The sequence below is a fragment of the Mus caroli genome, chromosome 12, assembly GCF_900094665.2.
Source record: "Mus caroli chromosome 12, CAROLI_EIJ_v1.1, whole genome shotgun sequence".
Taxonomy (NCBI): domain Eukaryota; kingdom Metazoa; phylum Chordata; class Mammalia; order Rodentia; family Muridae; genus Mus; species Mus caroli.
Window position 1 is genome coordinate 106,418,890 of NC_034581.1, and position 26,727 is coordinate 106,445,616.

Below are 26,727 nucleotides of genomic sequence, written 5' to 3' on the forward strand. Positions count from 1 at the left end.
AACTTAGTATTAGACAAGGCTACCCTCAAACTCACAGATCTGCCTACCCTACTGTACTGAGATGAAAGGTATGCGCCACTATGCTTGGCTCTACAGTTTTGTTTATTTTTCAATTTGCCTGCATAGTTCCTATGTGCTTCGGTCTCTAGCCCACCTGGTGGTTGTCTGACTTTATTCTCCCTCATTCGGTGGGGTAATCAACAGTGTCCTGGAGTTCAATTCTCTGAGGCCTGTTGTCTCTAGACTTCTTAGCCCTGGAGTACAAATTAAATCAAGGTTCTGCCCTGGCAGCAGAAGGGACCATAGTTCTGAACCTGAGCTGCTACACTGAGTCAGATACATGGTGTGGCCTGTGGAGTGGGGAGCCCCAGCCTCATTGCCTTGTCACAGGCATTTGTATGTGCTCACTAACAACACTGCTTGTTCTGTCTTGTCAAGAGCTAGGAAATGTACTGATAGGAAGTGGGAGCGTTGCTCAGGCTGGCCCAACCTGTGCCCTCCTTGCTAGGTCTCTCAAGTTGGTTGGGGCTATAGAAGCACATCACACTTGGCTATGAATCTACTTAACTGCCATGCCCACCCACTCAGTGACACTTATCAGAATGCCAGAATACAGGGGCCGAAGAAACAGCTCATAAGCATGCTTACTGCTCTTTGAGAGGACCCGGATTTAGTTTCAGTACCTATACTGTGTAGCTCCTGGCTCTAGTCCCATGCCCTCTTCTGGCCTCTGTGTGCACATGAGCACGCATGATACACACTCAAACATACATACACGCATAAAACAGCAAAATCGTGATCCTTCTCTTACTGTTCCCCAGTGCCCAGTACAGTGGCACGGGCACAGTTGTCACCTATGTTCTCCGCCCTCAAGGCCATTGTGGTAACCAGTCTGGCCACACTCTGGCTCCACCTACAGGCCACTCTTGGTAGAAGACTTGCAGTTACTGAAACCCTGGTGGATTCCGAACGTATTCTCCACTGTGCAAATGCAAGTGGGGTCTGCACAGGCACATTGAGGATTTTCTTTTGTTGTTGTTAATGGTTTTAAGAAACATGCTCTCACTGAGTAAACAAGGCTGGCTTCCACTCATAATCGCCTTGCTGTTGCCGAGTGCTGAGATTAGAGGCCTGTGTTCCTGCTCCCAGTGAGCTACAGACAGCCCCACATAGACTTGCTCTCACTTCTCTAACTGAAGGACCACTTAGTAGTAAACGGGGGTGAGGGGGTGGGGGAGGAGAGCAGCTGCCAGCCTGTGTGTGGGGCAATTCCAAGGCAGATGTAACCAGCTTCCTCTCTAGATGGGCCCAGGCTCCCTGAATCCTTCCTGGCCTGGCACGTGATAGCCCCAAGTGCACTAAGCCATATGTACAGCAGATGGCTGCTATCCATGAATGGAGGCAACTGTCAACGGCCTGTTTTCAGTGTGACTGGCCTTTTCTAAGACCTGGTTTCGGGCACCACGCACATCTGGGGGAACTTAGAAATATTAATTTGTCAAGCTCTTCCCCAGACCTGTGTAAAGTCACACACAGGGGCCTAAATCCACACCAATGGCCTTTAGTTGATTCCAGTGCAGGCTGAGAAGAGCTGGTGCAGACCACCAATTCTGTTCTTTATTGTTGCTGAGTCAGGTTGTGACCACGAAACTCTGGCTGGCTTGAACTTCAACCCAGGAGATCTGCTTCCAGGGCACTGCTGCATAGTTGTCAACTCGTCGGAGAGGAGTAGACGGTAACTGAAAAGGCCTGTGGGGCGTTTTCTAATGAGTGACTGATGGGGGAGGACCAGCTTGCCTCCGGTGGGTGAAGCCTCCCCTCAGCTGGTGGTTCTGGGTGCTTTAAGCAAGCAGGCTGGGGGCCAGGTGTGGTAGGGCAAGTCTTTGATCTCAGCACTTGGGAGGCAGAGTTAGATAGATTTCCATGAGCTCAGGGCCAGCCTGGTCTACAAAGCAAGTCCAGGATAGACAGGGTTTATTATATACAGGAACCTTGTTCTCAGAGCAAAACTGAAACAGAGAGAGCAGGCTGACGGCTCTTCCGGATGGCCCAGGTTCTACTCTTAGTACCCACGTGGTGGCTCCAGGGTCTTCAATGGCCTCACACAGACACACGTGTGAAAACACCAGTGCACAGAAGATTCAAACAAACAAACCAGCCAAGCAGGCCGAGCAAGCCCCGGGGAGCAAGTCAGTAGGCAGCACCCTCCATGGCTTCTGCATCAGCTCCTGCCTTGGCTTCCCTCAATGAAGCGTGATTCAGAGTATGTAACCCAAGCCTCTTCCTCCCCAAGTCGGACATAGTGTTTTATCACAGCAATAGAAACGCTAGGACAGGAGCTATGGAACTAGAGGTGGGCCCCACCGCCCTCTGAATATGTTTGAAGTAGTCGCGTTTAGCCTCAAATTCATTAAGTCATTAATACTCAGAACTCTTTATCCTCTTGCCTCAACCTCCCAAGAGCTGAGACCACAGGCATGAGGCACCATACCTGGCTTCTCTGTAAGACAAAGTCCATAGGGCAGGCTGTTCTAGAACTTGTGACTCTCCTGCCTCAGCTTCCCACACACTGTGGCTATAGGTGCGCAACAACGGTTCAATGTTTTTTCACATCGCTTATTTTGCCCCGTGATTAATTACTTGGATATAATCCTGCCCAGAGCTTATGTCGACCACATGCTCTGAGGTGATCTTCCCATTTAAAAAAAAAAGTGTGCAAACATGTGCTCATGCGCAAGTGGAGGCCAGAGAACTTCCAAGAGCTGAGGTGGCTTTCTCCTTCCCCACATCGGGGCCCTGGGAACCAAACTCAGGTTATCAGGCTTGGGGAACAGCACCCGTACCTACCGAGCCACCACACCCGCCTTCTTCCCATTAATTCCTTACTAATGGGTATACATGTAACTGATAATGGGTATGCTAGATGCAGGGTGCTGAGTCCACTGCAGCCAGAGTCACAGGTGTCTGTGATCAGAGCAGCAAGTGATCTTAACCGTGCCGCCGCCATCCTTCCAGCCCTTTTCTGCTTATCTTTATTTAAACTTTTTTTTTCCCAGACAGGGCTTTCAGTAGCTCAAGCTGGCCTTGAACCCCTGAACTTTCGATCCTCTCTGCTTCAGCTGAGGTTAGTGGTGTTTTCCTCTTACTTTCTTACTGACCCTAGTAAAAACTTCAAGTTAGCGCTTAAGATAATTAACATCTTCTTTCTCAAAATATGAAAACAAGACAGAGAGGTCAGATGATAGGCAGGAGCAGAACCACTTGACAAATAACTATTGAGTATTGGAATCAAAGTTATTATCTAGATCCTGATGTTGACTAAAAAGGCGGCAAACACTGCTTCTCTTTCTTCAGGCTTCCTAATGAAGGTGGCTCAGACGCTCTGACGGAGCCTGCTGCATCACCAGGGACTTACTCAGGGGAGGCAGAGAGTGGAATTCACAGATACATTTATTAATGCCACATTATAAATGGTACTTAGATAAGTGTACAGTGATGTTCTATGTTCCCATCTAACAGAGCTTGCTCAGGTTTAGCCGACGTCTTCATCTTGTTAGTGATGGCCATGGGCAGGTGCAGGACCTTTCAAGGAGAGGAACAAGTGGAACAGTTTAGTGGTGCAGAATGCAGCTTATTGTTTGAAGAACAAGTCAGAAATGCAAATATTCATTTTAATGCTACAAAAAGCATGGGGGCTGGGCATGATGTACACACCTTTAATTCCAACACTTGGGAGGCAGAGGCAAGAGGATTTCTGAGACTCTGCCTCAAAAGCAAGCCCTAGCCCCCCACCCCCAATCCAACCAACCAAAACACCCACCCAGCATGGGGGTGGGGCCACTTCAATGTAAAATACTCAGCACAGTTCCAGGTGTGTGCAAGTGATGCTGACACAGCTGTTCCCCTGAAGGAGTGGAGAACGCTCTCCTCCAAAAGTTCAGGAAGCCAGTCCCGGATTTGGGTAAGCTTCGAATGGACATAGTTTCACTGCCACCAGAGAAACAGAATAGACAGACATCCAGTCCCCGGGCACAAATTTAGGAGATATTTTCCTTCAAAATTCCATGAAACATCAGGAGTTTCGGTAGCACACACGCTTACCCAGCGAGCCTGTGCTTGCCCAGCGAGCCTTGCTTCCGAGCGGTGTCAGTAACCCGCTTTCTCTGTCACTGCCAAAGGGCTACAAACAGGTTTGCTTTTAAACATCAACTAAAAACTTTTTGTTTGGTTGTTTTTGTTTTTTGTTTTTTAATTTTTTTTTAAAAGATTTTTTATTTATTTATTATATGTAAGTACACTGTAGCTGTCTTCAGACACTCCAGAAGAGGGCGCCAGATCTCGTTATGGATGGTTGTGAGCCACCATGTGGTTGCTGGGACCTGAACTCTGGACCTTTGGAAGAGCAGTCGGGTGCTCTTAACCACTGAGCCATCTCACCAGCCCTTGGTTGTTTTTTGAGACAGGATTTCTCTGTGTAGCCCTGGCTGTCCTGGAACACAGAGATCCTCCTGCCTCTGCCTCCCGAGTACTGGGATTTAAGGTCAACTGCAAACTTCTTGATCTTTATTTAATATTTCCACTGTATCTGACAGAATCACTGAACCAGGTGTCAGTTTTAATTCAGGATTCATATACCTCGTTTTGAAAAGCCACAATGGTCTTTTTCACCCCTCAACCATTCCACAAAGCAGAAATCTTACCTTTCAAAGCTTTACTTCTTTTATCTAAAACAGAAAAAAGACAATCACACCAGTGTCCTACAGAAGTGCCACCAGTCACAAGTCACAAGCAGTCACAAGCAACATGTGGCTGCAGGCTTCACAGGCTGGGTGAAGCATCCCAGCATGCTCTCAGAGGGATGCCTGTGTCACAGCCATTTTCTAGCCGACAATTCACATACAAAGCAGGTGGTCTCATTACAGTGGGTGCACACCCATGCCTCCCCCTGCCCTCCCCGGCTGTCCTCTCCCTTCCCTGCTGGTCTCTTCCTGCCTGCAAAGTCGACTGCGCAGAGGAGGAAAACATGTAATATTTATCTTTTATAGACTGGCTCATCTCATTTAGCAGGATAATCTTTATTTCTACTGCAAACATTTTTTTTTTAATGGCTAAATAAAATTCCACTGTGTGGAACTGCCCAGGCTAAGCTCTCCCAACAAGGGCTATGTAAGCTACTTTATTCTGTGTTTTCTTTCTTCATTTGTTGAGGAGCATCTAAGGCCACAGTTATGGACCAGCCAGATGGCTCAGCAGGTAAAGGTGCTGCTATACAAGCCTGGTGAGCCGAGTTCAGTCTCAGGGACCCAGTACGGGTGGAAGGAGAGAACCATTACACAGCTCCGCACGAGGGCTTTGGCATGTGTGCCCACACATCCATCATGTGTATTTACGTGCACAGGAAAAAGTAAACTTAAAAAGTCACAGTTCCTTAGTAGACAACATTGTTATTTTTTTTTCTGAAAACATTTCCCCCTGCTAAATGCAAAGAAATAAAAGTATAACCTACCGGCACTCCTGATTTTATACACGATGAGGCTCATTAACCCCACTCCTACCCAGATTTCCTGGTACACCTGGGTATAGTAGGGTTTCATGGGGACCCAGACTTTTTGAATCAAGGTTTGAAACATCTGAAATAGAAATGATAAACATTAAGGTAATTGCTACCATATACCTAACTGACAAGATATTTTCATCCACCTGACCAGAGCGCTAGTCCATATGAACTCCTGATACCCTGCCAGCATCTTGCTAGCAGGCTGTCCCTCCCACAAGCCTCTCTGCCACTAAGGCTGGCCCCAAGCCATGCATCATTTTTTCGACCTTTGGGTAGAAGCACCCTTTTCTAGCATCATTAGCATTTCAAGTTGAAAACAGAACAAGCAAAACCACACACCATGATCAGGTTCTTCCCACGGGAACTGAATACTGAGGCCTGTTAAACTAATGCCCTTTCACCTCCAGTAGCCCAGTCCTGAGTTGTCAGATAAATACACAACCAATGGTACAGAATGAGCCTAATGGGACAGCCCTCAAAGTAATGTTTCCAGTTACAGTTACAGCTTACTAACTAGATACCAAACTAGATACCCACATTCTCAACCCAGGGCTTTGAAACAGCTGATGGATTTGACAGCTGCCGGGAGGATCCAGCTCTGAGCCCTTCTCACCTGACTGGGAAACCCCTGGGCTGCAGTCAGTGCCTTGCCTTGATGGTCCTGCTCTACACTGCTACTGCACATAGAATCCTACTGTGCAACACTGTAAAACTGACATACTGCTGTGGATAACCAGAGAAAGTGTTCACTGATGTACAACAGTATGTTATTCTTATACCATCAGCTCAATTTAGTCAAATGGTGAATTATTGAAAGCTGGACCATATTCACTCAGCAAAAAAAATGAAGGGCACATGTGGTAGAGGCACGAAGGAAGAGGGGAGGGAGAGCCAGGCTACCCGGAGAAGCGTCTTCAGTGGAAGCACAGATAGTGAACTTGAAGGCGGGGAGAGGGCAGCTGCCCCGGTTTCACCCACTAGTTTACATGACCTGACTGTGTAACAGGGAGAGTAAGAGAGCTGCACTTCACATGGGTCTAGGATTCTTGCATTAGTGCACACAGCCCTGGCATCGTGTCAGGAGTGCTTGTTATACAGAATGCTACTGTTGAACTAGGGAAACAGGGAAGACGTGCACACCATTTAGACTTGAATTTAGGGATGTCTTCTGGGGGTGGAGATGGCTCAACAAGTCCATGTCCCAGAATCCACAAGGTGCTTTGCCACCATTTGTAATATAACTCCAGTTCCAGGGAGTCTTTTGACCTCCTGGGCATCAGAGAATATAGGGTGCATATTCATACTGTTTGGCATATTTCTATACTGCGCCCCAAAGCTACCAATGATCCAAACAAGGCTAGATCACACCAAATCTGGCCCACATTGCTGATTACTTCAGGAACCAATCTGCCTCTTCTGCTTCTTTCTTTCTGGCCGTGCTTTCTGCTCTTTCCTATGAAATGAACCTAAGTGGGAGAAAGGCCTGAAGGTTAGCTCGTCCAGTGAGAGTTAGCCTGTAGAGTAGTGCTATCATCTTACCCTAGATGGTCATCTGTCCTTAAATTCCTCCCTATTATGTGGACCCGAATGTTCTAGTTGAATTGTTCTGCTTCAGAGCATTAGAAGGCAGCCTCTGGAAAGCGTGAAGGAACCCAAGTCACTAAGTAGGTGGAGTGGAATCTTTGTGGGACAGGCAAGGACTGAGAGAGTACTGTAGGGGACCAATGGGTTAGAACCCTTGGGGCCCAGCTCTGTTCTTGACTTTAGGAATTCTCTAAACCTCCTTTGTCAGGTCTCTCCATCAATCATGGACCTCCTACTTGCTTGACAGACTCTTAAAAAATAAAGGACCCTAGCTGGGAGGTGGCAGCACAAGCCTTTAATCCCAGCCAACCAGCACTCTGTGAGTTCAAAGCCAGCCTGGTCTACACGATAGCCAGAGCTACACAGCAAGAACCTGTCTCAAAAGACAAAAACAAAGATACCCCCGCCCCCAAACAACAATGAAATGGATCCAGAATGGCACGCAGTGCTCAGTGAGCACTCAGGAAATGATCAAATCAATAGCAAGGAATTGCTACAAAAACCCAATAGAAAGCAGCAAGTCCCAGGCCACGGGGATTCTAAGAAAGTACTTAAAGAGGTTTCATCTCAGAGGCTGGGCAGAAGTGTTGAGCTGTATCAAGACTGGCATGATATCTGCAACTGACTTTAATCCTAGCATTTGGAAGGTAGAGGCAGGGGGATCTTTCTCAATTCAAGGCCAGCCTGGTTTATCTACAAAGGGAGTTCCAGGATGGTCAGGGCACAGAGAAAATTTGTCTTGACCTCCCACACCCTGAAAAAGAAATGTGGTATCACAGGAGGGTCTAGAAGGAAAAGGTAAACAGAAGGATGTGAAGGGACTTCAGTGGCCTTGGTGTTCTCCTCAGGATCGAGGCATCCTGGCACTGTGTCCTTATTTTAAACCGCCAAGGGTCCCGACACAGTGAAGGCCTGCTATCCAGTACATTTATACCCCCACCCCACTCCTTTGTCTCTTGCTCCTGGACTTCCATTTTGGTCAGTGTGGTTGTATTTGACTACACAAGTGACATGTTCCCAGTACTCAGTGTGGCCTCTACTCTTCCCACCAAAGTCTCTCTGGCTAACCATATTTCCCAGTTGTTAATTTTACAATACCAGATTCAATAAAAGATCATCCTACTCGAAGGTCAAATGGCTGTCTACTGAGACTGCCTATGCCTGCAGAGTTTGTGAAAATGGCAGTAACAGCAAGCACACTGTAAAGAGGGAACATGTCTGAGGTTTATAATGTGGTTTCATACATTTTCAAACATCAGCCTTGCCAAAGTTAGGTTTCTTCTAACTTGGAAGAAACCTGTGGAATAATGGAAAGAAGGCACTGGCTTTGAAGTGATGTTTCTTGGCACGGATTTTAGCTGCATCCCTCCCTGAGTAACTTGAGTAGGTAACAAGATACTCACAGTGGATGGTGGCATGCCCCTTTGCCAGAGCCTATAGTTACACAGGTTCATCCAAGTGTCAGCACAAGGGCACAGTCCTGGCTGAGTGGACCTCCACTAGAATCTAGCTCCTGGATAACTTCTGTGAAGATGGTACTAGGGCCCCTGGCCCTCCAAGTCTTGAGAAGTAATCCTTCTTTCGCATTGAAATTTGATGTCTGAGCAAAGTCTTATCCGTCCAAGGGATTGACAACCACCCCTCCCCTCATACAATCAGGAAGACTAACTCCAGAAACACCTTCGCAGTGTGGAGGACTGAACGCCGTGCACATCCCTGCCCTCGGTGTGACGGAGTCCCAGACACTCTTGGGGGATTCTTGGGGGATTTGGAGGACTGACCCCGGACACCCTCGCAGTGTGGATGAGTCAGCCGGGCACTCTCTCCGTCACAGTCGCGGGGAACCCGGTGGACCCTCCTTGTAGTAGGCGGCGCAGGGGCTGACCCAAGGTCAGCGTGGATCTCAGAGTCCTTCGCCCGCGTCCGCGACCTACCTGGGCCCCACCGCACCCGGTCCCGGCCCCTCCTCAGTCCCCCGGGTTGGGAACACAGCAAAAAGCCCAGGCCCCGCTCTTACCTCCGCGGGACCAAGACCACAGGCAACACCAAATTCTGCTACAGAACGGGAAAGGTCACAGAGCACGCAGGCGCCGCGCGGGGCCTGCTGGGAAAGCGGAAGGAGCGGAGACACCAGACGCCGGCTGCCCGGCCTTCCGCGCCTGCGCACCACAGCGCCCCCAGTGGTCGCCCGGGTGTTGCAAGCTTCGCAGGGGATTAGTCCAAACCGGGAGGAGCTGGGAAAAGCCTATTGCGTTTTTTAAGTGTCATTAAACTGACCAGATTTCCCAGGGTTTGTGGGTTTCCAGGAATAGAGGACTTTCAGTGCTGAAACCAGGACAGTAGATAATCCGGATAAATTGACCTTAAATAAAATTTTAAAAGCCCCTTTTACATGGTTCATGGCTTTAATCCTAGCCCTCAGGAGGCAGAAGCAACAGGATAAATGTGACTTTCAGGCCAGCCTGAAAACTTAAACCAAAAGTCGCATGTGTTGGTGCATACCTTTAGTCCCAGCACTCAGGAGGCAGAGGCAGGAAGATCTCTGAGAGTTCAAGCCTAGTCTATTTTTTAGTGAGTTCCAGGACAGCCAGAGCAACACAGTGAGAACCTGTCTAAAAAACCAACAAAACAAAACAAAACAACCAATAAGACCAAAGGCCAGACACAGTGGCTGGGGTCTTTCATCCCAGCATTTAAGGGGCAGAGGCACAGCGTGGAGGGAGGAGCGTGGGGCTGTGGGTCTATTGAGTTTGATAGCAAGTTCTGGCCTGGGCTACTTGGTGAGACTCTCACAGTACTCTCACAGTCCCTCCTCCTCCCCTCTTCCCTCCAACAAACAATAAGAGCAAAGGAAATAAAGCAACAATGAAAAGGGGAAACCCTCTTTACTTGAATTTTTTTTTTTAGATAGGTCTTTCTGTAACTTGTTATGTAGACCAGGCTGGCCTCACACTCAGAGGTTTGCCTGCCTCTGCCTCCTGTCTTCTTGGATTAAAGGACTGCACCACTATGTCAGGCTTTTGGCATTTCTTGCCATTTCCCCCTGTATTGCTACTTTTCACTCTACATATTTGATTAAGCAGCCATGCTGTGCATAGTAATTATCATCAAAAACTGTTGTAAAGGGGTACAGAGACTTCTGCAGGAACGCTAGGGACTGGACCTAAGGTTTTATGTTTTAAATAAGCAAGCTAGCTGGGTATGTCGTGATATAATCCCAGCACTTGGACAGTAGAGGCAGATGATTAGGGTTTTAAGAGCATCCTGAAACCCTGGTTTGGTTTTTAGAAAACGAAACCAAAACAAATGAATAAAAATTGTTCTTGCTTACCATTCAGTTTCTCTAGTAAGAAAATAAAAGCTGTCAAACTAAAATGAAATAAAAAGAAAAATTATTTAATAGATGATTTTATTTATTTTGCAGAATACCTTAGACTGGTTTGATAATAAAAGATGTGAGACAATAAAAAAAAATTGTTCTTGCTTTTTTTTTTTTTTAGTTTTTTTTTATTATGTGTATGAGTGTTTTGCTCACATCTATGTCTGTGTACCAAGTATGTGAGTATGTGCCTGTTTGCTCTCAGAAGTTAGAAGAGGGCATTGGCTACCCTGTAACCGGCATTATGGATGTTTGTGTTCTATCACACTGGTGCTGGGATTTGAACCTGGGTCCTTTGGAAGAGCAACAAATGCCCTGAGTCACTAAGGCATCTCTTCAGCCTCAGACTTCTGTTTAAGAAATGACTGACATCTGAACAGAAACTGAAAAAAAGAAAGCCACCTATTGGATTAAAACAAATTAGGCATGTATAGCCATTACCCAAGCACAACACAGAAGAGCTAGACAGGAACCCAGACAAACAAGAGAAGACAAAGGTGTCGCACACACAGAAGAAGCCCAGTCCCCTCAGCCCAGAGCAGCTGGCACTTTCCTCCTCCCTCCTTTTCTCTTTACTTTTTTTCCCTTAACAAATATTATTACGTGGACGAGAGTGGGGAACAATCCCCAGTGCCATGGGACCCATGTGGAGGTCTGGGGAGCCAAGCTGTCAGGCACCTTTACCCACTGAACTGTCTCGCTAACACCACTTTATTGTTTTAGTTTAAAATCACTATTATTTTATGCATACGTGTTTTGCCTGTGTCTAAGTATGGCTTCAAACTCATGACAATTCTCCTGCCTCAGTCTCTAGTGCTAGAATTACAAGAGTGGGCTACTTTATCCAGCTTTTTTCTCTCATGGTGCTGGGGTGCCTAGAACAAGATATAAACTCTACAACTGAGTTTTACCCTCGATCATACAGCTAACTGGGTCTAAGAAATCAATGAGGAATAGGGTAGAAATATTTGAAGAGCTAATAGCTGACTGAGAATTTTGTAAAAGGAATATTAAAAACAAAAAACAAAAACAAACAAAAAGGTTCCAAAACATCCTAGTGGAATCAAGCAGACAGAGAAAAGAAGTCTGGAAGTCACGTGATAAAACTAGAGCCGAGGGCTGGGGCTGCAGCTCAGTGGAAGGGTGCTTGTTTAGCGTGCGTGAGGGTCCTGGATTCCATACCCAGCACCGCCAAACAACAAAACCCTAACACCTAACGATGATGTTAAATAGCTGTTCCTCAGGATTCCCCTTATAGGAAAATTAGCATTTAGTAAAGGTGAAATACAGTTTTGAACAAGTTGAGAATAAAGGAATAATTACTAACAGATCTACGGTAAATTTGTTCAGGCCAGAGAAAAATGAACTCAGGTGGCAGGGTGGGGAAGGCAGGGAAGAGTAAAGCCCAGTGCCCGCAGTCCCGCTCTGACGGGAAAGGAGCTTTGGTCTAATGAAGCTCCGTACAACACTTGGGAAGTTTGCTATTTCAGGGCATCTGCAGGCTTAGTGATTTCTAAGGCCTCAAAGGATCAAAACTTTTCACCACAGTAGTAACATTTGCCTTTTCTTGCTAGAATTCTCTCGTGTGCACAGTGGAATTTTCCAGAGGCTGTGGGACTTGTGATGTCATATAGTGTTAACGCAGAGACAGAAAAGCTGCTCTCTTCCATTCAGTTAGACACTAAGGGACTGGTGAAGATTTCTAAGTGTCACTCTGGGACTGGAGAGATGACTCAGCAGTTAAGAGCAGCGGTTGTTCTACCGGAGTATGGTCCCCAGCACCCATGTTAGGCAGTTCACAGCTGCCCTTAGCTCCAGCTCCAGCAGGATCTATTGTCCTCTCCTGGCCCCTATGGGCACTGCACTCACGTAGCATACACCCATACATACCTGTAAATAAAAATATAAAATTGTAATTTATGAAAAAATTTATATGAAATATAAAATTTTAAGTGTTTCTCTTACACATGAGGCTCTTGAAAATACAGTGATTTTTTCATAAAACAATAATGCCTGACATCAAGTGAGTTCTTAATTGCTAGTACTTTGATCTCTGTCCCTGCCAAAAAAAAAAAATTCTGATTAAAGGAATTTGGAGGGGAAAGGGTTAAACTCAACTTACACTTAGAAGTCAGAATCTATCACTGAGGGAAGTCAAGGCAGGGACTCCAGGCAGGAGCAGAAGCAGGAACCATGGAAAAGGGATGCTCAGCTCTACCTGCCTCGGAATAGCGCCTCCCACAGTGGACGCACACATCACTTATCAAGACTTTCTCTGACGGACATGGCCACAAGCCAATCTGATCTGGGCAGTCCCTCAGACAGTCGCTAATCAAGACTTCTTCAGGTAACTCTGGGCTGTGCCAAACCGACAACTGAAAATTATTAGGACGAATACATAAAACTTCTTGGTTGTCATCCCCTGTAGACAGATATAAGCCATAAACAAAAGCTCTTTAGGGTCTCCGGTCACTATTAAGAGTGTAAAGAGGGTCTTGAGAGATAACTCAGGGTTAAGATGTGTTTCAGAAAGAATATTTTACTTTGATTTTTTTTTCTTTTGAGATAATCGCTTTACTTTGATTTTTTTTTTCTTTTGAGATAATCTCTTTTACTCTGTTGCTCAGGCTGGCAAACTGTTTCAGGCTCCCAAGTGCTAGGATTACAGTTGTGAACTATCACGAGGAGAATCACTGTAAGTTATCTGAAGACAAAGTTTCTAACCAGGAAATCAACAGGCTTTTAATTTAATTTCAAGTCCAAAACACCCTGAGTCATCTAAAAGTTCAAAATATTACAGGTGATCCCAGCAGATTCATTCAAAGCACCTGATGCTGCATTTTGAGTTTAAAATGTAGGCAAAACTTAAGCAGTTTCTCTTGCTATTTAGCAGATCCTTCATTGCGAAGTGTGGTTGTTAGCTGTTTGCAACCTCAAGCTGCTTTGAGAATAAGCCCAGTCTGCCCCAGAGGTACCCAATAGTCTTCAAATGACCTAGAGCTTACAAGCCTTTTAAGAATTGCCCGATCTTTGGGTCATGTAAGAAGGGAACACTAAGAGCTACCTTACTTTGAGGCAATGAGACCATGGTTCAGTGAGTGCTTTGGTGTTCCTGTAGGCATAAAGTTACAATCTCCATGGTTTGTGGTCCAGCTCCAGCTGAGGTTAATCCTTGTGGGACTCTAGGCCAAGCTGGCAGCAGGGATGCAGTAAATATTTTCTTAAAGTATTTTTTGTTAACCTTCTCTCAGATATTACATCCAGACTGCAGTTTCCTCTCCTTCCTCCCCAGCCCCGTGTCTTGGCTTCTCCTCCTCCTTTCAGAAAAGGGGAAACCTCCCCGGAGATATCAACCAAACATGGGGTATCAAGTAAGTCCAGTAAATATTATCAGCAGACTCCAACATCAAATCCACAAGCAGCTGGTCTCCATAAACACGTGCCTGACCAGGTCACCTGACTCCAGCTTGCAGACCAGAAGGCACGAGGCTCCCACGTGCATGCAGGGCCTGGCCCCACCCTCTTGCGTGGCACAAGCTGATTGGATGGCCTCAGTGAGGGGTGGGGGTAGAGGCTTCTGGAACGGTCGTTGGCCTGCTGAGCAGGGCAGCGCTCATAAGGCTTTGCCACCATTGGAGTCGGGCAGTTGAGGCAGCTCTTAGGCACTGAGGATGTTGCGCAAGCTCACGGTCGACCAGATAAACGACTGGTTCACCATCGGCAAGACGGTCACCAATGTGGAGCTTCTGGGCTTGCCACCCGCCTTCCCTGCGGAGGCGCCCCGGGAGGAGGTACAGCGCTCGGAGGAGGTCCCCAGCGAGGATCCTACGGCCCAGGCCCAGGTTCCAGTTAAGGCCACAGCACTGGCCAGACCAGTTTCAACCTCTGGGAGGTAGGGAGCCCAGGAGGGCATCAGGAGGGTCCCTCAAGCAGTGAAGAGCCCTCAGTAAATAGGTCCTCTTCTATGGTTTTTTTTTTTTTTNNNTTGTTGGTTTTTTTTTTTTTTTTTTTTTGCAAGAAGCTGAGCATCCTAAGCATTTCGTAATTTGTTTATTATAATTTGCAGCCTGGTTTTTTAATTTGTTTGTTTGTTTTGAAAGAGTCTTGTGTAGCCCAGCCTGGCCTCAACTTACACCTCTGTGGATAACTGAATTCTTCAGCCTTTGGCTTCTACTTCCTCAAGTCCTGAGATTACAGGGTTACGTCCGCAACCCCAAGTTCATAGACTGCTTTAAATTTTTCATTGTAAGGATGCAGTGTGTGTGTGTGTGTACACCTGTGCCAGGATACTTTGTTAGAGTAGGCGCGCTTGTACCATGTCGGCTCCTGGGGATTGAACTCAGGTGGTCAGGATTGTTGGTAAGTGCAATCAGTTTAAGCATCTCACTGATTCAGACTCTGCCTACCCTCTTTTCTAAAGGTTGATTTTATTTATGTGTTTGTGTGGGGAGGGAGACTCTCTAGTGCTGGAGTTGGAGGTCATTGTGTGCCATGTGACCTGGGTGCTGAGAATGGAACTCGGGTCCTCTGCCAACCATCACCACACAGCCATCTGATGATCTCTTTGACCCATCTGGACTTCTCAGACCCTGAGGTTTGAAGTTAGTCATAGGTTGCCAGGAACTTTGCGCAGAGTCACCAAAATACCCTCTTCCCTTCTGCACTGGCCCCCGTCTCGTTACCACACACACATGGGTGTGGATTTGGGCACGTGATGGTGCACATCCGTTCCCCTCCTGGTGTCACTGGCAGTGAAAATCACTCTGCCCCACCTGTTTTCACTGCTCCTTAACTTTCGACAACTGATGGTTTCTGTTGTTGCTTGCTTGCTTCCCTCCTCCAGAGAGTCATGTTGTCGGAACCACACAGTCCGTCGCCCCCTGACATGGGCTGCTTCCACCTAGTAATGTGAAGTTGAAGTTCTGACGTTTATGGTGCTTTTAGCATAGACTGAGAGCCCACTGGCTGAATGTAACATACTTGCTTCTCTATTGACACACGTCTGGGTTGTTCCCAAGTTCTGGCAGTTATGACTGAAGCTTCTGCAGGCGTCTGTGTGAAGGTTTTTGTGAAGATGTAAGTTTTCAGTACCTTTGTACATTTCAGTAGATCAGTAGCGAGGAGTTTGAATGCTGGCATCTTGTACAGTTTTATTATTTTACGTTTATGCATCTGCGGGTATAAGGCGTATGTGTGTAGGTGTCCATAGAGGCCAACAGGGGGAGCCAGATCCCTGGAACTGGGAGGTGCAGGCAGTTATAAGCTGCCCAGTGTGGGTGCTGGGAATGGAACTCATTTGTTGGAAGAGCGGTAGGTACTTTTAACCACCAAGCCATCTCTCCAGTTTCCTTAACCTTTCCCCTCTCACTCTCTTTGGGTTAAGTAGCTGCCTTCAGTTACATCTGAAGATGGTGGAAATCAGGCTGGAGGATATCTTCTGTTTACCAGAGACCTGGCTGTGGTGAGAAGAGCTCAGCACAGGGTGCAGTACCCCAGCTTGGGGCCTCTCTGCTCCCACCCCAATCCAGCGCCCTCTGAGGTTGAGGAGCCTTTTGTTGTCAATAAAAAATTAATTTGAGAGCCGGGCGTGGTGGCGCACGCCTTTAATCCCAGCACTCGGGAGGCAGAGGCAGGCGGATTTCTGAGTTCGAGGCCAGCCTGGTCTACAAAATGAGCTCCAGGACAGCCAGAGCTATAAAGAGAAACCCTGTCTCGAAAAAAAAAAAACCAAAAAAAAAATAAATAAAAATAAATAAAAATTAATTTGAGGCAGTGTTTTACTATTTTGCATAATTTGCTCTTGAACTGAGCCTAAGTGGTCCTCCTGCCTTAACCCTCTAGGCACTGGGGTCACAGGTCTGCACCCCCAATTCAAATGACTCTTTAATTTTTAAAAATTAATTTATTATTCTGTATTTCTGTGATATATAGGTGTGTGTGCGCGCACACATGTGCATGTGCAAGTTACAGTGTGCATGTGGAGGTCAAAGGCGACGTCTGGGAGTCACTTCTTGCCTTCTACCTTGTGACTCAGTTTCTCTGGTTTCTCTTTGCTCCATGTTAGCTGGCTGGAGAGCCCCTAGACAGGCCTCCTGGCTCTGCCTCACCTCACCGTGGCCTGCTGGGTACAGATGAGTGCCACCTTATTGGGCCTTTCATCTGGGATCCAAGGATGAGACTTGGATCATGAGGCTTGTGTGGCAAGTGCTGTTCCTTCTGAGCCATCTAGCTGGCAGTGTTTTAAAAGTTGTTCTTGTTAGCATTCGGTCCCCTGTAGCGTCAAGTGCAACCTGTACAGCTTTGGTCTTTGTGCTTTTTGGAGGCACCCAGGGGATATAGAGGAGCCACTTTGTTTATATTTTTTACTTTATTTCTTTGAGTTACTCTGGTAACTCTTTGACTTTGTTCCATAGCCTCTACTTAAGGGTCTACAACCAATTTAGGCTTCCCTAAATGTATGTTTTAATTCATTTATTTTGATATTGAAATGAAATATTTGTTGACCTTGTCAGAAACTAAGCTTATAGATTCAACTGTCATTTTAACTGCTAAGAAGCAAAATAAAACTCTTCAATTCTTTATGGACTAAGAGTTGTTAAATCAAAAGTAAATTTTCAGAGCAGTGAAATGAGAAAAGGTAAGCATGCCGCTGCAGAGTTCGGCTTGGCACATGCAGAATTACTGCGGGAGATCGCTAGAATTGTTTTAACTTACCTACCTAGATAGCTCCTGGCCATGCTTTTCTGAGTAGTGCTCGTGGGGACGGCACTTCCCTACAGTGCCTTCATGGACTCTGAATACACACACACACCCAGTACAGTGTTCCTGGCATGTAGTAGTCACTCAGATCGAATGCAGCTATGTTATTTAATCCTTACAGCAACATCTTAATGTTATTGGACTTTTATCAGTTGATCATCTGATTGATGACTGTGTAAAGGAAAAAATGGGTTTAGTTGGCAGAGTGACGTGCCTAATTTCCTGTGGCAAGTAGTCCTCTCAGGCAGAGTGACTTTGCACAGTCACTCTGTGTGCCGCAACCTGTGAATGTGCAGTGGTCTGTGGACAGATGTATGTGTATGAGGGTTTGCCTACATGTATGTGTTTATACCATGTGTGTGCCTGGTGCCCAGGGAGGCCAGGAGGAGCCATTGGATTCCATGGAGCTAGAGTTATAACTGGGTGTACGCCACTGAGTGGCTGATGGGAAAAACCTGGGACCTCTGAATCGTCTGTACAGTCTTGGGAAAAGGGATTTTTCTGGCATAGTTAAGATTTGTTTTTTACATTTGCTTACTGTGGGTATGCATGCATCCACACACTTGCAGGTGTATTTGTGTGGTATGTGTACCACAACATGCACGTGGAGGCCAGAGGGTACCGTACAGGACTCAGTTCTCTCCTTGTATTATTATGTGGGTTCTGGGGATTCAGTTCAGGTTGTCAGGACATGAAAGCAGGCATCTTTACCTTCTGAGCCATCTTGTTGGCCACAGACTTTTTTTTAATTGGTACTTGAATAAAGCAAATTATCCTCCATGATATGAGTGTGCCATTGACAGATAGCCATGGGACTGGTGGCTTTTCTAGGTCTCTAGCCTGTTTGCCTGGCTGTAGTTATTAAACGTGTGCTTTGATGGCTGTATGAATTGAGTCCTATGTTTCTCTAAGAATTCCCATTGTATCAAGGAAGAACATGTTTAGACTGGTAGTCAAGGAGAGGTGAGAATGACAGTTGTATTTTTATTTTATTATTATTATTTTTTTAGATAAATATACGATATTCCTTCCCCAGCCTCCCAAGTTCTGGGATTAACGGCCTGAGTCCCCAAGGCTGGACAAGTGCTTTCTTTTCTTTTAAGCACGAGGATTGAACCTAGTTCCTCATGTATGCTAGCTAAGCACAAAGCTGAGCCCCAGCTCAGCCCCGGTGTGTGTTCTTATGGTAGAGGAGCCTGCTTCATAGCAGAATCAGAGACCGGGTGTGAGTGAGTACCAGGTGGTCATGGGTGACACAAAGGTTTCTGTCCAAGCCAAAAGGAAGAGAAATCTTTGAAAGAACTGGTATGAGGGTGTACTGGCTAGTTTTGTGTCAACTTGACACAGCTGGAGTTATCACAGAGAAAGGAGCTTCAGTTGAGGAAATGCCTCCATGAGATCCAGCTGTAAGGCATTTTCTCAATTAGTGATCAAGGGGGAAAGGCCCCTTGTGGATGGGACTATCTCTGGGCTGGTAGTCTTGAGTTCTATAAGAGAGCAGGCTGAGCAAGCCAGGGGAGGCAAGCCAGTAAAGAACATCCCTCCATGGCCTCTGCATCAGCTCCTGCTTCCTGACCTGCTTGAGTTCCAGTCCTGATTTCCTTTGGTGATGAACAGCAATGTGGAAGTGTAAGCTGAATAAACCCTTTCCTCCCCAACTTGTTGCTTGGTCATGATGTTTGTGCAGGAATAGAAACCCTGACTAAGACAGAGGGAGATACTACGGATTTGATTTGGGTACAAAAACTTTGACCTGCCGATTAGCCATGAACGGAGTGAGTGTGGTTGAAAGAAGTCGGGCCAGAGCTACACTTCTGGGGGGTCAGGATTCTGAGCCCAGTGTGACAAGAACACTAAGCCTGTGGATGGTAGGTCTCAGTGGGGGAAGGTGGAGCTAGAGCCCACAGCTCTACAGCTTGATCTCAGTGGCAGGAGCTGAGAGGTTGGTAAGATTGGACTGAGAAAAAAAAGAGATTTTTTTTGGTGGTGGGTGTGGAAGGATCAGGAAGCCATGGAGTGAGACCACCTCTGCCCTGCCCAAGCATCTCTCTGTATTTCTATGGGAGTCGTCTATGTGTTGTTTTCCACAGAGTTGCTTACCAAGGGTAGAGTTATCACTGAGTTCCTGCATTCACTGCAGCCTCTGACATGCAGCAGACTCTCAGGGAGCTGAATGAATGAAATGCCTACCGGTCCCCAGGGATCAAGTGGTTTTGCTACAGCAGTTCTTTATTCTAGACGGGAGAGTTGCTCCCATATAAAGTGTGAACATGGCTGCTCCAAGGTGTGGTTGAAGAGAGGTTTTTATTGTAGATAGGAGGGAGAGTGCAGGCAGAGGCATCTGGAAGAGTCCAGAGCAGGGAGAGAAAGTAGTAGACTGAACATGGCCAGCAGAGTGGAGCAGGCCATGTGAGGAGTGAGGGAGAAGGACCTGGAGGAAGACAAGGGAGAGCGAGCCATGAGAGCGAGAGCTGAAGGGGTGGGGTCAGATGGAGACAAGGAGCAGGGCAGGGGAAGCCATGATTAGGGGGAGTTGGGGCAGGGCCTTGGGAGAGAAGAGCTGAGGAGAGCTACAGGTACTGAGTGAGCCTGGTGGCCAGCATGCACTTTGGTATGCTAGTGGGCACCCCAGGCAGCCATTTGTCCCTTCTGACACATGAGGAGTGGCTCCTTTGGGAGAGGGAAATGAGTGCAGCAATTGGAAGCAGGGCTTGCTTGGGACATGAGGACCTGACAGCTCTCTGATCCACCCTTGTTTTGACTGACTCAGTTACATATGAAGGTGGTGGAAAGATAGACCTCACTCTCAGGGGTGCAGCTGACTCCCTCCAGGCTGTTTTTGAGGATACGTAAGTGTACAGTCAGTGTGAGTGAAAATGAGAATTACCCTGGCAACTTGCTGTGTGTGTTTCCAGAGTGAGAGAGTGGCTAGTGTTCACGAGTTACCATCCTGGAAGAAGCTGTGTCTCTTGCTTACGTTACTGCAGGAACCTTCCGTCTTTGGTCTGGCTCCTCATGATTTTCTGTTTCTAGCACCTAGAGGAATGTCTGGCATGAGGCCAATGCTCAGTTACTATTTATAGAATGAATGCATTCTCACACCAACACTCACACCTAAGGTTGAATACACAAGTGACTATCTGTGGCTATGTTGCTATTGGACAGAACTGGAGTGCGTAATTGCGGCCTTCCTGTGATCTGCTGCTGCTGTCTGGGCTGTAGTGTTTTCTGTGCTGAAGGTTCTAGCTGTACTCTTCGCTGGCAGCATCTGCATCTGCTCTGCTATATGGATTGCTTCCCTCTTGGGTTTTCCCTGTGCTGGCTTCCTGTTACCAGGGCCTGTTCACATGTCTGCTTAGAGAAGATCCTGTGATCTCCATGGCTTCTTCCTCTGCCTTCCTCCTAATTTCTCTCCTTAGTTTTGTCCTTTTCCTTTCTCCAAGCACTGCTTCTACTCCCTTTTTTGTTATTTGTGTTAACCAAAGGCCAGTCATCTTTGTTCTTGTGTGTTTCTGCCTTTAATCTGTCCCCATCCCGAGGCAACCCAAGCAATTATGAGACCCTGGCTTGTATACCTGGGTGGGCGGTAGTCCTGCACCCACTGACATAGAACATGGAGTTGTTGAAGAAATTGAAGGATTGTGCTGTGTGCGTGTGTTTGAGACACAGTTTTAGTCTGTGTGTTTGTGTGCATGCTATGATACATGTGTAGAGGCGTGTGCACATGTGGAAGCCAGTACAACTTGTAGGAGTCAGTTCTCTCTCTATTTTCTAGTTTCCAGGGGTGAAACTCAGTTTGTCAAGCTTGGTGGCAAGTGCCGTTACCGGCTGAGCCATTTCACCCTCCCCTTTTATATTTATAAACTTATTGAAGATAGTTTCTTACTCACCTAGAGCTTACCAAGTAGACTAGACTGCCTCACCAGCCATCGAAGGGATCCAGCCGCCTCTGGTTTTGAGCTCATTGACCGTGCTCAGCTGTTTTCTGTAGACTCTGGGTTTCAGATTCAGGATCCCCGGCTTGCATGGCAGCTTCCCCAACAGAACTGTTCTTGCTCCCCACCCTTCGGATTTTATTCTTTTAGGAAACAAACAAACCTCCTGAGACTTGGGTTGTGACCATGTTGATGTTATGCTTCCTGTGGCCACGCAGGAGGACTTGTCAGATAGGCAACTGCTATGTGCACTGGGACTGCAGGAGGGAGCTGGGCTCGGGGTGTGACAGGCTGGGTGCGACTCCAGCTCTGCCACTTGCCTTGCATTTGGCCAGGCACTGAGCTTGTCTGATGGTTTGCTCCTTTGCCAAGTGAGAGTCCCATCTCAGATGTCCCAGGTTTGGGTTAATGAGAGGTGATGCACAGTGCCCAGAACGTAGTGTTACTTTATCATTGCTCGGTCTGGCTGGTGATAACAACTTTGAAGGTCTGTTGTGTACAGTACTCTACAGCTCTTGTTCTGTGGAGGAACTTATTTTCTATATTCCCTAGCTAAACATTTTAGTTACTGTGCCCATACCATTTTCAATAAAATGTGCCTGAAGCACCTTACACACACACACACACACACACACTTAACCTCAATTCCTTTGCTAAATTTAGGTTTTGCAGACAGTTTGCAGTATAACAACCGGGATGTGTTTAGCCATGATTAGAGATGAGATTGTCGGCAGTTCCCGTGAGCGTCTGTGCTTTTAAATTGAAGGTCATTTTCATGCTCACGGAGCCTTTCCCTCGCTCCCAACAGGCAACATTATGGAATGGATGCGGCCTTCGTGTCAGTTGCATTGTAGGGAGAAGCTCACATTAATCATTTATTTTACACATCAGCTTTCTTAGAATAAAAGCCAAGATTAATTAAGTTTCACAAAGAATCCGTCATACTTCATATTAAATTTCTTTAGTTCTGTGACATATTTGAGGTATAAGAAACTTCAAACATTTAGACAGTATTTTAGTTAAAAGCATACTTTTCATTAAAATATTGAATATTTAGAGTGGTTAGAAAATAGTGCTGCTTAGAGAAGTTGGCAGTACAGGAATTTTGAGTAAACCCTGACGTTGTAGCCAAGACACATGGAGTCATGCCACTGTTTGTTCTCCGTGCTAAGGGTGACTCTGAGACGGTCTTGCTAATTCCTCAGCTTGGTGGGTAATAGTATGGCAGGTTCCATACTCTGTGTGAACAGGGGGGAAACCTGGTCATGGCATGTTTGTCTACATAGCTTGAAATCGTGGGTATCTCCTCTTTGTCTGGCCTCTCAGAGCTTTCACCTGGGAGCGCAGGGGTAGGGGGACCGGTGATGTCAGAGTCCCATAGGCCAGCATGGTGACCCCCTCTGGCAGGACTGCTGAGAAAGTCTTTCAGAACTTGCTTGAAGATGTAGACAATTTCCCAGGGAAGTACATCGTTTTCTGCCAAAAGTTCTCGAAATCTAAGGGGAGGGGGGTGTAGGAATGAGTATTTAGAAATTTTCTTGTACCCCATTTCCCCAATGAAGCTTACATTTGTAACTGTGTCCTAGACACTTACCTTTTTAGTAACAGAAAAGCGTTATAATTAAGCTTTCAGTGAAGAAACTTTGTAATTAAAGTAAATTTCTATCAGTAAGCTGCCTAGAGGTACATAGGGTTTTGGGCATCGGTACACGGATTGACAGAGTTGATATAATGAGGCAGCTTTTAGTCTGAATCTCGCACACCACAGACCATAAAGAACCCAGTAGTCTACCTGCTGAGAATGGTTCCGGCTTGACAGGGTTGTACTTGTGAGCACAGAGCTTCCAGTTGTCTTTGTTCCGTAGCTGGGATTGCTGTGTGAGAAGTCTGGTAGCTTCTCAGCCAGTTGTAGTCCACGCCTGTCTTTTTCACTTTTTGTTCATTTTCGATCTCATGTATTAATCTCTCGCGCTCCTTCAAATGCCATTTTAACTCCCGAAGCAGAGTCTTTGTCACTACCTCAGAGCCAGCGTAGCATGTTTGTTTGTAGGAATAATTTCTTGGCCATTTCACCCAGCTAAAAAGTGGCATTTTTAGGCTGTGGAGATATTAAATGTTTACTTGCATAAAATTTTTATGGTTCTTAACAGTAAATATTTTTTACTATTGCCAGAAAAGTACATGAATTTTTTTCCACTGGTAAAACATGCAGGTCACAATAAGATTAGAATGTGGGTTAAAGTCTTTCAATTTCTAACTAGGTCAGTGCTAAACCCAAGCTTTGAAAATACCTAGATAAAAACTAAGCAGAAATAAAATAAAATCAAAGATAATAATACAAACTGAGCAATTTCTGAAAATAACACTTGCTAATAGAAGTTTTTAGGGGGTCTTGAAACATCACCGACTTGAAAAGTGCTGTCCACAGCACACGTGTGACTCACTCTTAGTACAGAAAACGCAAGCTTACCTGCCGAGCGAGCCGGGGGGGGGGGTCTGCTGCGGGAGTGTTGCCAGAGTTTGCCCAAGTTGGGGCTGAAGCTGTTTCTCTCAGATGGGTCTCACTCTCTGGGGTGTCCTCCAGGGAAGGAGTGCCTCCTCATTTACCCGCTGGAACTGTGTTTGAAACAAAAACTTTCTGTGTTAGGAATGGGATCTGTTGTCTTCATTTGTATATATATATAAAACCTTTCATCTTCATGAGTTATATAATTGTCTACCTTTTGAATGTAGCTTATTTTCTTTGGAAAGGATGCTGGCAGCTACGGATGCTGGTCCCAAATGCATGCTGCAGCGTCTGTAGGAGTGGAGTGAAAAAAAAGCAGGCGTCTGAGGCACCACAGATGCTCCTAGCTGAGGAAGAGTGCCGCGTGGTGTGATGCTCTGCCGTGCATAGCTGTGGGTCACAGGTCCTGCCGTATTTTTATGCCTGTAAAGCTCTAAAAATAACCACACTGCTGCTTTTCATCTTCAGCTTAACTTTGAGGCGGTTTGGAAGCCAGGTCACTGTCCCTTCTAATGAAAGCAGGAAAAATAGATCAGACGTGACCACATGCAAAACACACACTCTGTGGAGGCTCTGCCACCAAGTAAACTGGGCAGAGCCTGCTGGCATCAGTCGTGTGTGGGGCAAGTGAGCTTTCATTTACTGCTCATAACATAGCAAACCCTTGCACTGGAGCAGGTGGACATGCTAGGGGACACCGAAGCTGATAGGGGGGACACTAGCTGATAACCAGTGTGTATTTGATTGTCTCTGTTCAAGGTGGTAAGACGGCGATGAGTTATTGGTGAGAGTGGAGACCTGAAGGAGAACCAAGGTAGAAATAGAACTATACCACGTAAAGTCAGGTGGTAGTACTACATTCCAGTAATCTCCACTCGGGATATGGAGGAAGGAGTACCAGAAGTTCAGGGTCACCCATGACTGTGTGTAGAGCTCAAGTCTCAAATGTGCAGATGAAACATTATAACCCCTGCTTAGGTGAGCAGTCTGTGCCTTGGACTTTGTTGTACATTTTCTGTCAAGATGCTTGTCTGTGAAACAGTGGCCAGAGCATAAAAGGTCCTTTGCGTCCTAGTTTCCTGCTAAGTGATGGCATTATGTAGCTTTTCCTTTTATAACTACTTCTTCTGTTGCTTTTCTTCCCAATAAGCCAAGAATAATAGACATTGTTCCCATCAGAGCTGTGTGCCATGTGTGATCAGAAGTGACACGTGTGGTCATGCTGTAGTTCCTGTTATGTCCGGGAAAGGCCAGACGTCAGGCTTCATTATCCTCAGTGAGCCGCTTTCACATTACACTGCCTGCAGTAGTGGGAGAAAGGAGGGAGTGACGTTTATTGTGACAAGGTGTCCTTCCAAATTAAAGCTGAAGCTGTACCAGTCACGCCGCTTTCCCTGTGAAGAGCTGTGTGACTCTCAGCCTCTCCTCGCTCGAACGGGGAAACTGAAATATCACATGTATTAGGGAACAGGCCTTGTTTCCACTCAGGTCCTCTGCAGTCTTACTTACTTGCACATCTCCAGCTCGCCTTTCTATCTATCCACTGCAGTGCCGAGCATACCAGTGCTGCACTCCTGGGCTCTCAGTACATAGTCCTGGCTGTCCTGGAACTCACGATGTAGACCAAGCTGATGTCAAACTTGGAGATCCACCTGCCTCTGCCTCTGGAGTGCTGGGATTAAAGCACGTGCCAGCACACTGACCCTCCCACCCCACTCCAGAGTCAGACAACTGAGCACCCAAATGCTTACTTCCTCTTAGTTTGTAGCTGCTGTCAATCAGGTTTTGTTTGTTATTGTTTGTTTGTTTGTTCAACTCATTTCTTTTTCTTCAACACTTTTTCCTGGATCCTACTCTTGTTCTCTTGTTTGAACTTACTCTAGCTCCCTCTTCACAATCCTTAAGTGCTTTCTGATTCAACTCGACTGTGTCTCTTACATATCTGCTCAGTTGCTCAACAGATGTTCGCTGATGTCTCTTGTGATGTGGAGGCTTGGGACCTGGGGTGACTTCGTTCACTAGCCAGACCACTTCCTGCTTTCATGGGCTGCCCTCCTAAGGGAAAGACGAATGTGTGTGAATAAGATAATTATAAGTTGCCTTGTGTTATTTAGCATTCATGTCCTGCTTCCTTCAAGTCAAAGGAGCAGATCAGGCAAGGACTTTCTGGTTGGGATAGTTCCTCTGAACAGGGATTTATTTGTTAGTTCTTGAGTCAGGGTCTCACTGGGTAGCTCTGGCTGGCCTTAGATGCACTGCACTCCTGCCACAGCCTCTTAGGTAGATTACTGGACTAAGCCACAACAGCTGGCCTTTGAGCAGACTTCAGTGGCCTTAGAGGACTTCTTGAGCCGTCTCTTGGCTCCTCGGCTTATTGGACATCTGTCCAGCTGCTACAATTGCTGCTTGTGGCTTTAGTTGCCACCTCAGTCCACACGAGGACTCGCCTGTGAACTCTCTGCACACACATGTTATCTAGTGCTTGGTGTGTGCTACTTACGTTACATTTCATTTCTCCTTTCTCATGCAATTGTTAAGATTGAAGTAGAGACCAAATACCATTTTCTTTGACTATCTCTCCGACTACCATGTAGTTAGAGAACATATTTGTAGGTAAGATAAGGCACTTCCCTTTTAAAGTTAATTTGGCTGTCATCGGGGTGAGACCAGGTTAGTGTGAGTTTATCAACTATGCAGTAACTTTAGTAAATGGGTCGCCTCTGATGTATGGGACCTTGTTAGCGATTGTGTATGGAAGGCTTGAAACAGCCCAGTCATTCTCCGTGTGCTGGTTGTCTTGTTTACTCGATCTCTTTTTCTTTTTTCCTTTTATGTGGATAGACTGTTGAGCACTTTTATAGGTTTTAACAATGAATATTGTGAAAAGTTACTGTTTTATCATGGGATTCTTTTACTTTTTATTTTTGGATTTAAAAATACTTTTATTATGGTTAAACTATACATACGCGCGTGTGTGTGTGTGTGTGTGTGTGTGTGTGTGTGTGTG

The 26,727-nt window shown here is 46.3% G+C and overlaps 3 protein-coding genes across 5 annotated transcripts in view; 1 reads left to right on the top strand and 2 right to left on the bottom strand.

Annotated features, from left to right (window-relative positions):
- Positions 1-3,432: 3,432 nt before the first annotated feature.
- Atp5mpl (ATP synthase membrane subunit 6.8PL) lies at positions 3,433-9,267 on the bottom strand. 3 transcript variants are annotated; one of them, XM_021179309.2, is made up of 4 exons: positions 9,159-9,267; positions 5,507-5,630; positions 4,701-4,724; positions 3,433-3,582 (listed from the first exon to the last, which is right to left on the bottom strand). In XM_021179309.2, exons 2-4 carry the CDS (start codon positions 5,628-5,630, stop codon positions 3,554-3,556), a joined length of 177 nt encoding a protein of 58 aa, XP_021034968.1. In that variant the 5' UTR covers positions 9,159-9,267; the 3' UTR covers positions 3,433-3,553. The 3 variants fall into 3 exon arrangements, with proteins under 3 accessions (XP_021034968.1, XP_021034967.1, XP_021034966.1); XM_021179308.2 differs by lacking the exon at positions 9,159-9,267 and adding an exon at positions 8,545-8,693; XM_021179307.2 differs by lacking the exon at positions 9,159-9,267 and adding an exon at positions 6,940-6,960.
- A 4,857-nt stretch (positions 9,268-14,124) lies between these two features.
- Positions 14,125-26,727, top strand: part of Tdrd9 (tudor domain containing 9) — a 92,878-nt gene continuing 80,275 nt past the window's right edge. Inside the window, exon 1 of the mRNA XM_021179500.1 lies at positions 14,125-14,412. Within this exon, the coding sequence (XP_021035159.1) occupies positions 14,192-14,412 (221 nt within the window). The 5' untranslated portion in view covers positions 14,125-14,191. The remainder of the gene's footprint in view (positions 14,413-26,727) is intronic.
- Rd3l (retinal degeneration 3 like) lies at positions 22,289-23,306 on the bottom strand. The gene is made up of 2 exons (XM_021179501.1): positions 23,007-23,306; positions 22,289-22,710 (listed from the first exon to the last, which is right to left on the bottom strand). The coding sequence occupies exons 1-2, from the start codon at positions 23,303-23,305 to the stop codon at positions 22,416-22,418; spliced, it is 594 nt and encodes a 197-aa protein (XP_021035160.1). The 5' UTR covers position 23,306; the 3' UTR covers positions 22,289-22,415.

Coding starts and splice junctions, on each gene's coding strand:
- Atp5mpl (XM_021179308.2), bottom strand. CDS start 8,595: ATGAACCTGTGTAACTATAGGCTCTGGCAAAGGGGCATGCCACCATCC. Junction 4,725..5,506: donor GTATAAAATCAGGAGTGCCG/GTAGGTTATACT, acceptor TTTCTGTTTTAG/ATAAAAGAAGTAAAGCTTTG. Junction 3,583..4,700: donor AAGAAGTAAAGCTTTGAAAG/GTAAGATTTCTG, acceptor TCTCCTTGAAAG/GTCCTGCACCTGCCCATGGC.
- Rd3l (XM_021179501.1), bottom strand. CDS start 23,305: ATGCCACTTTTTAGCTGGGTGAAATGGCCAAGAAATTATTCCTACAAA. Junction 22,711..23,006: donor GCCGGAACCATTCTCAGCAG/GTAGACTACTGG, acceptor CCCTCCCCTTAG/ATTTCGAGAACTTTTGGCAG.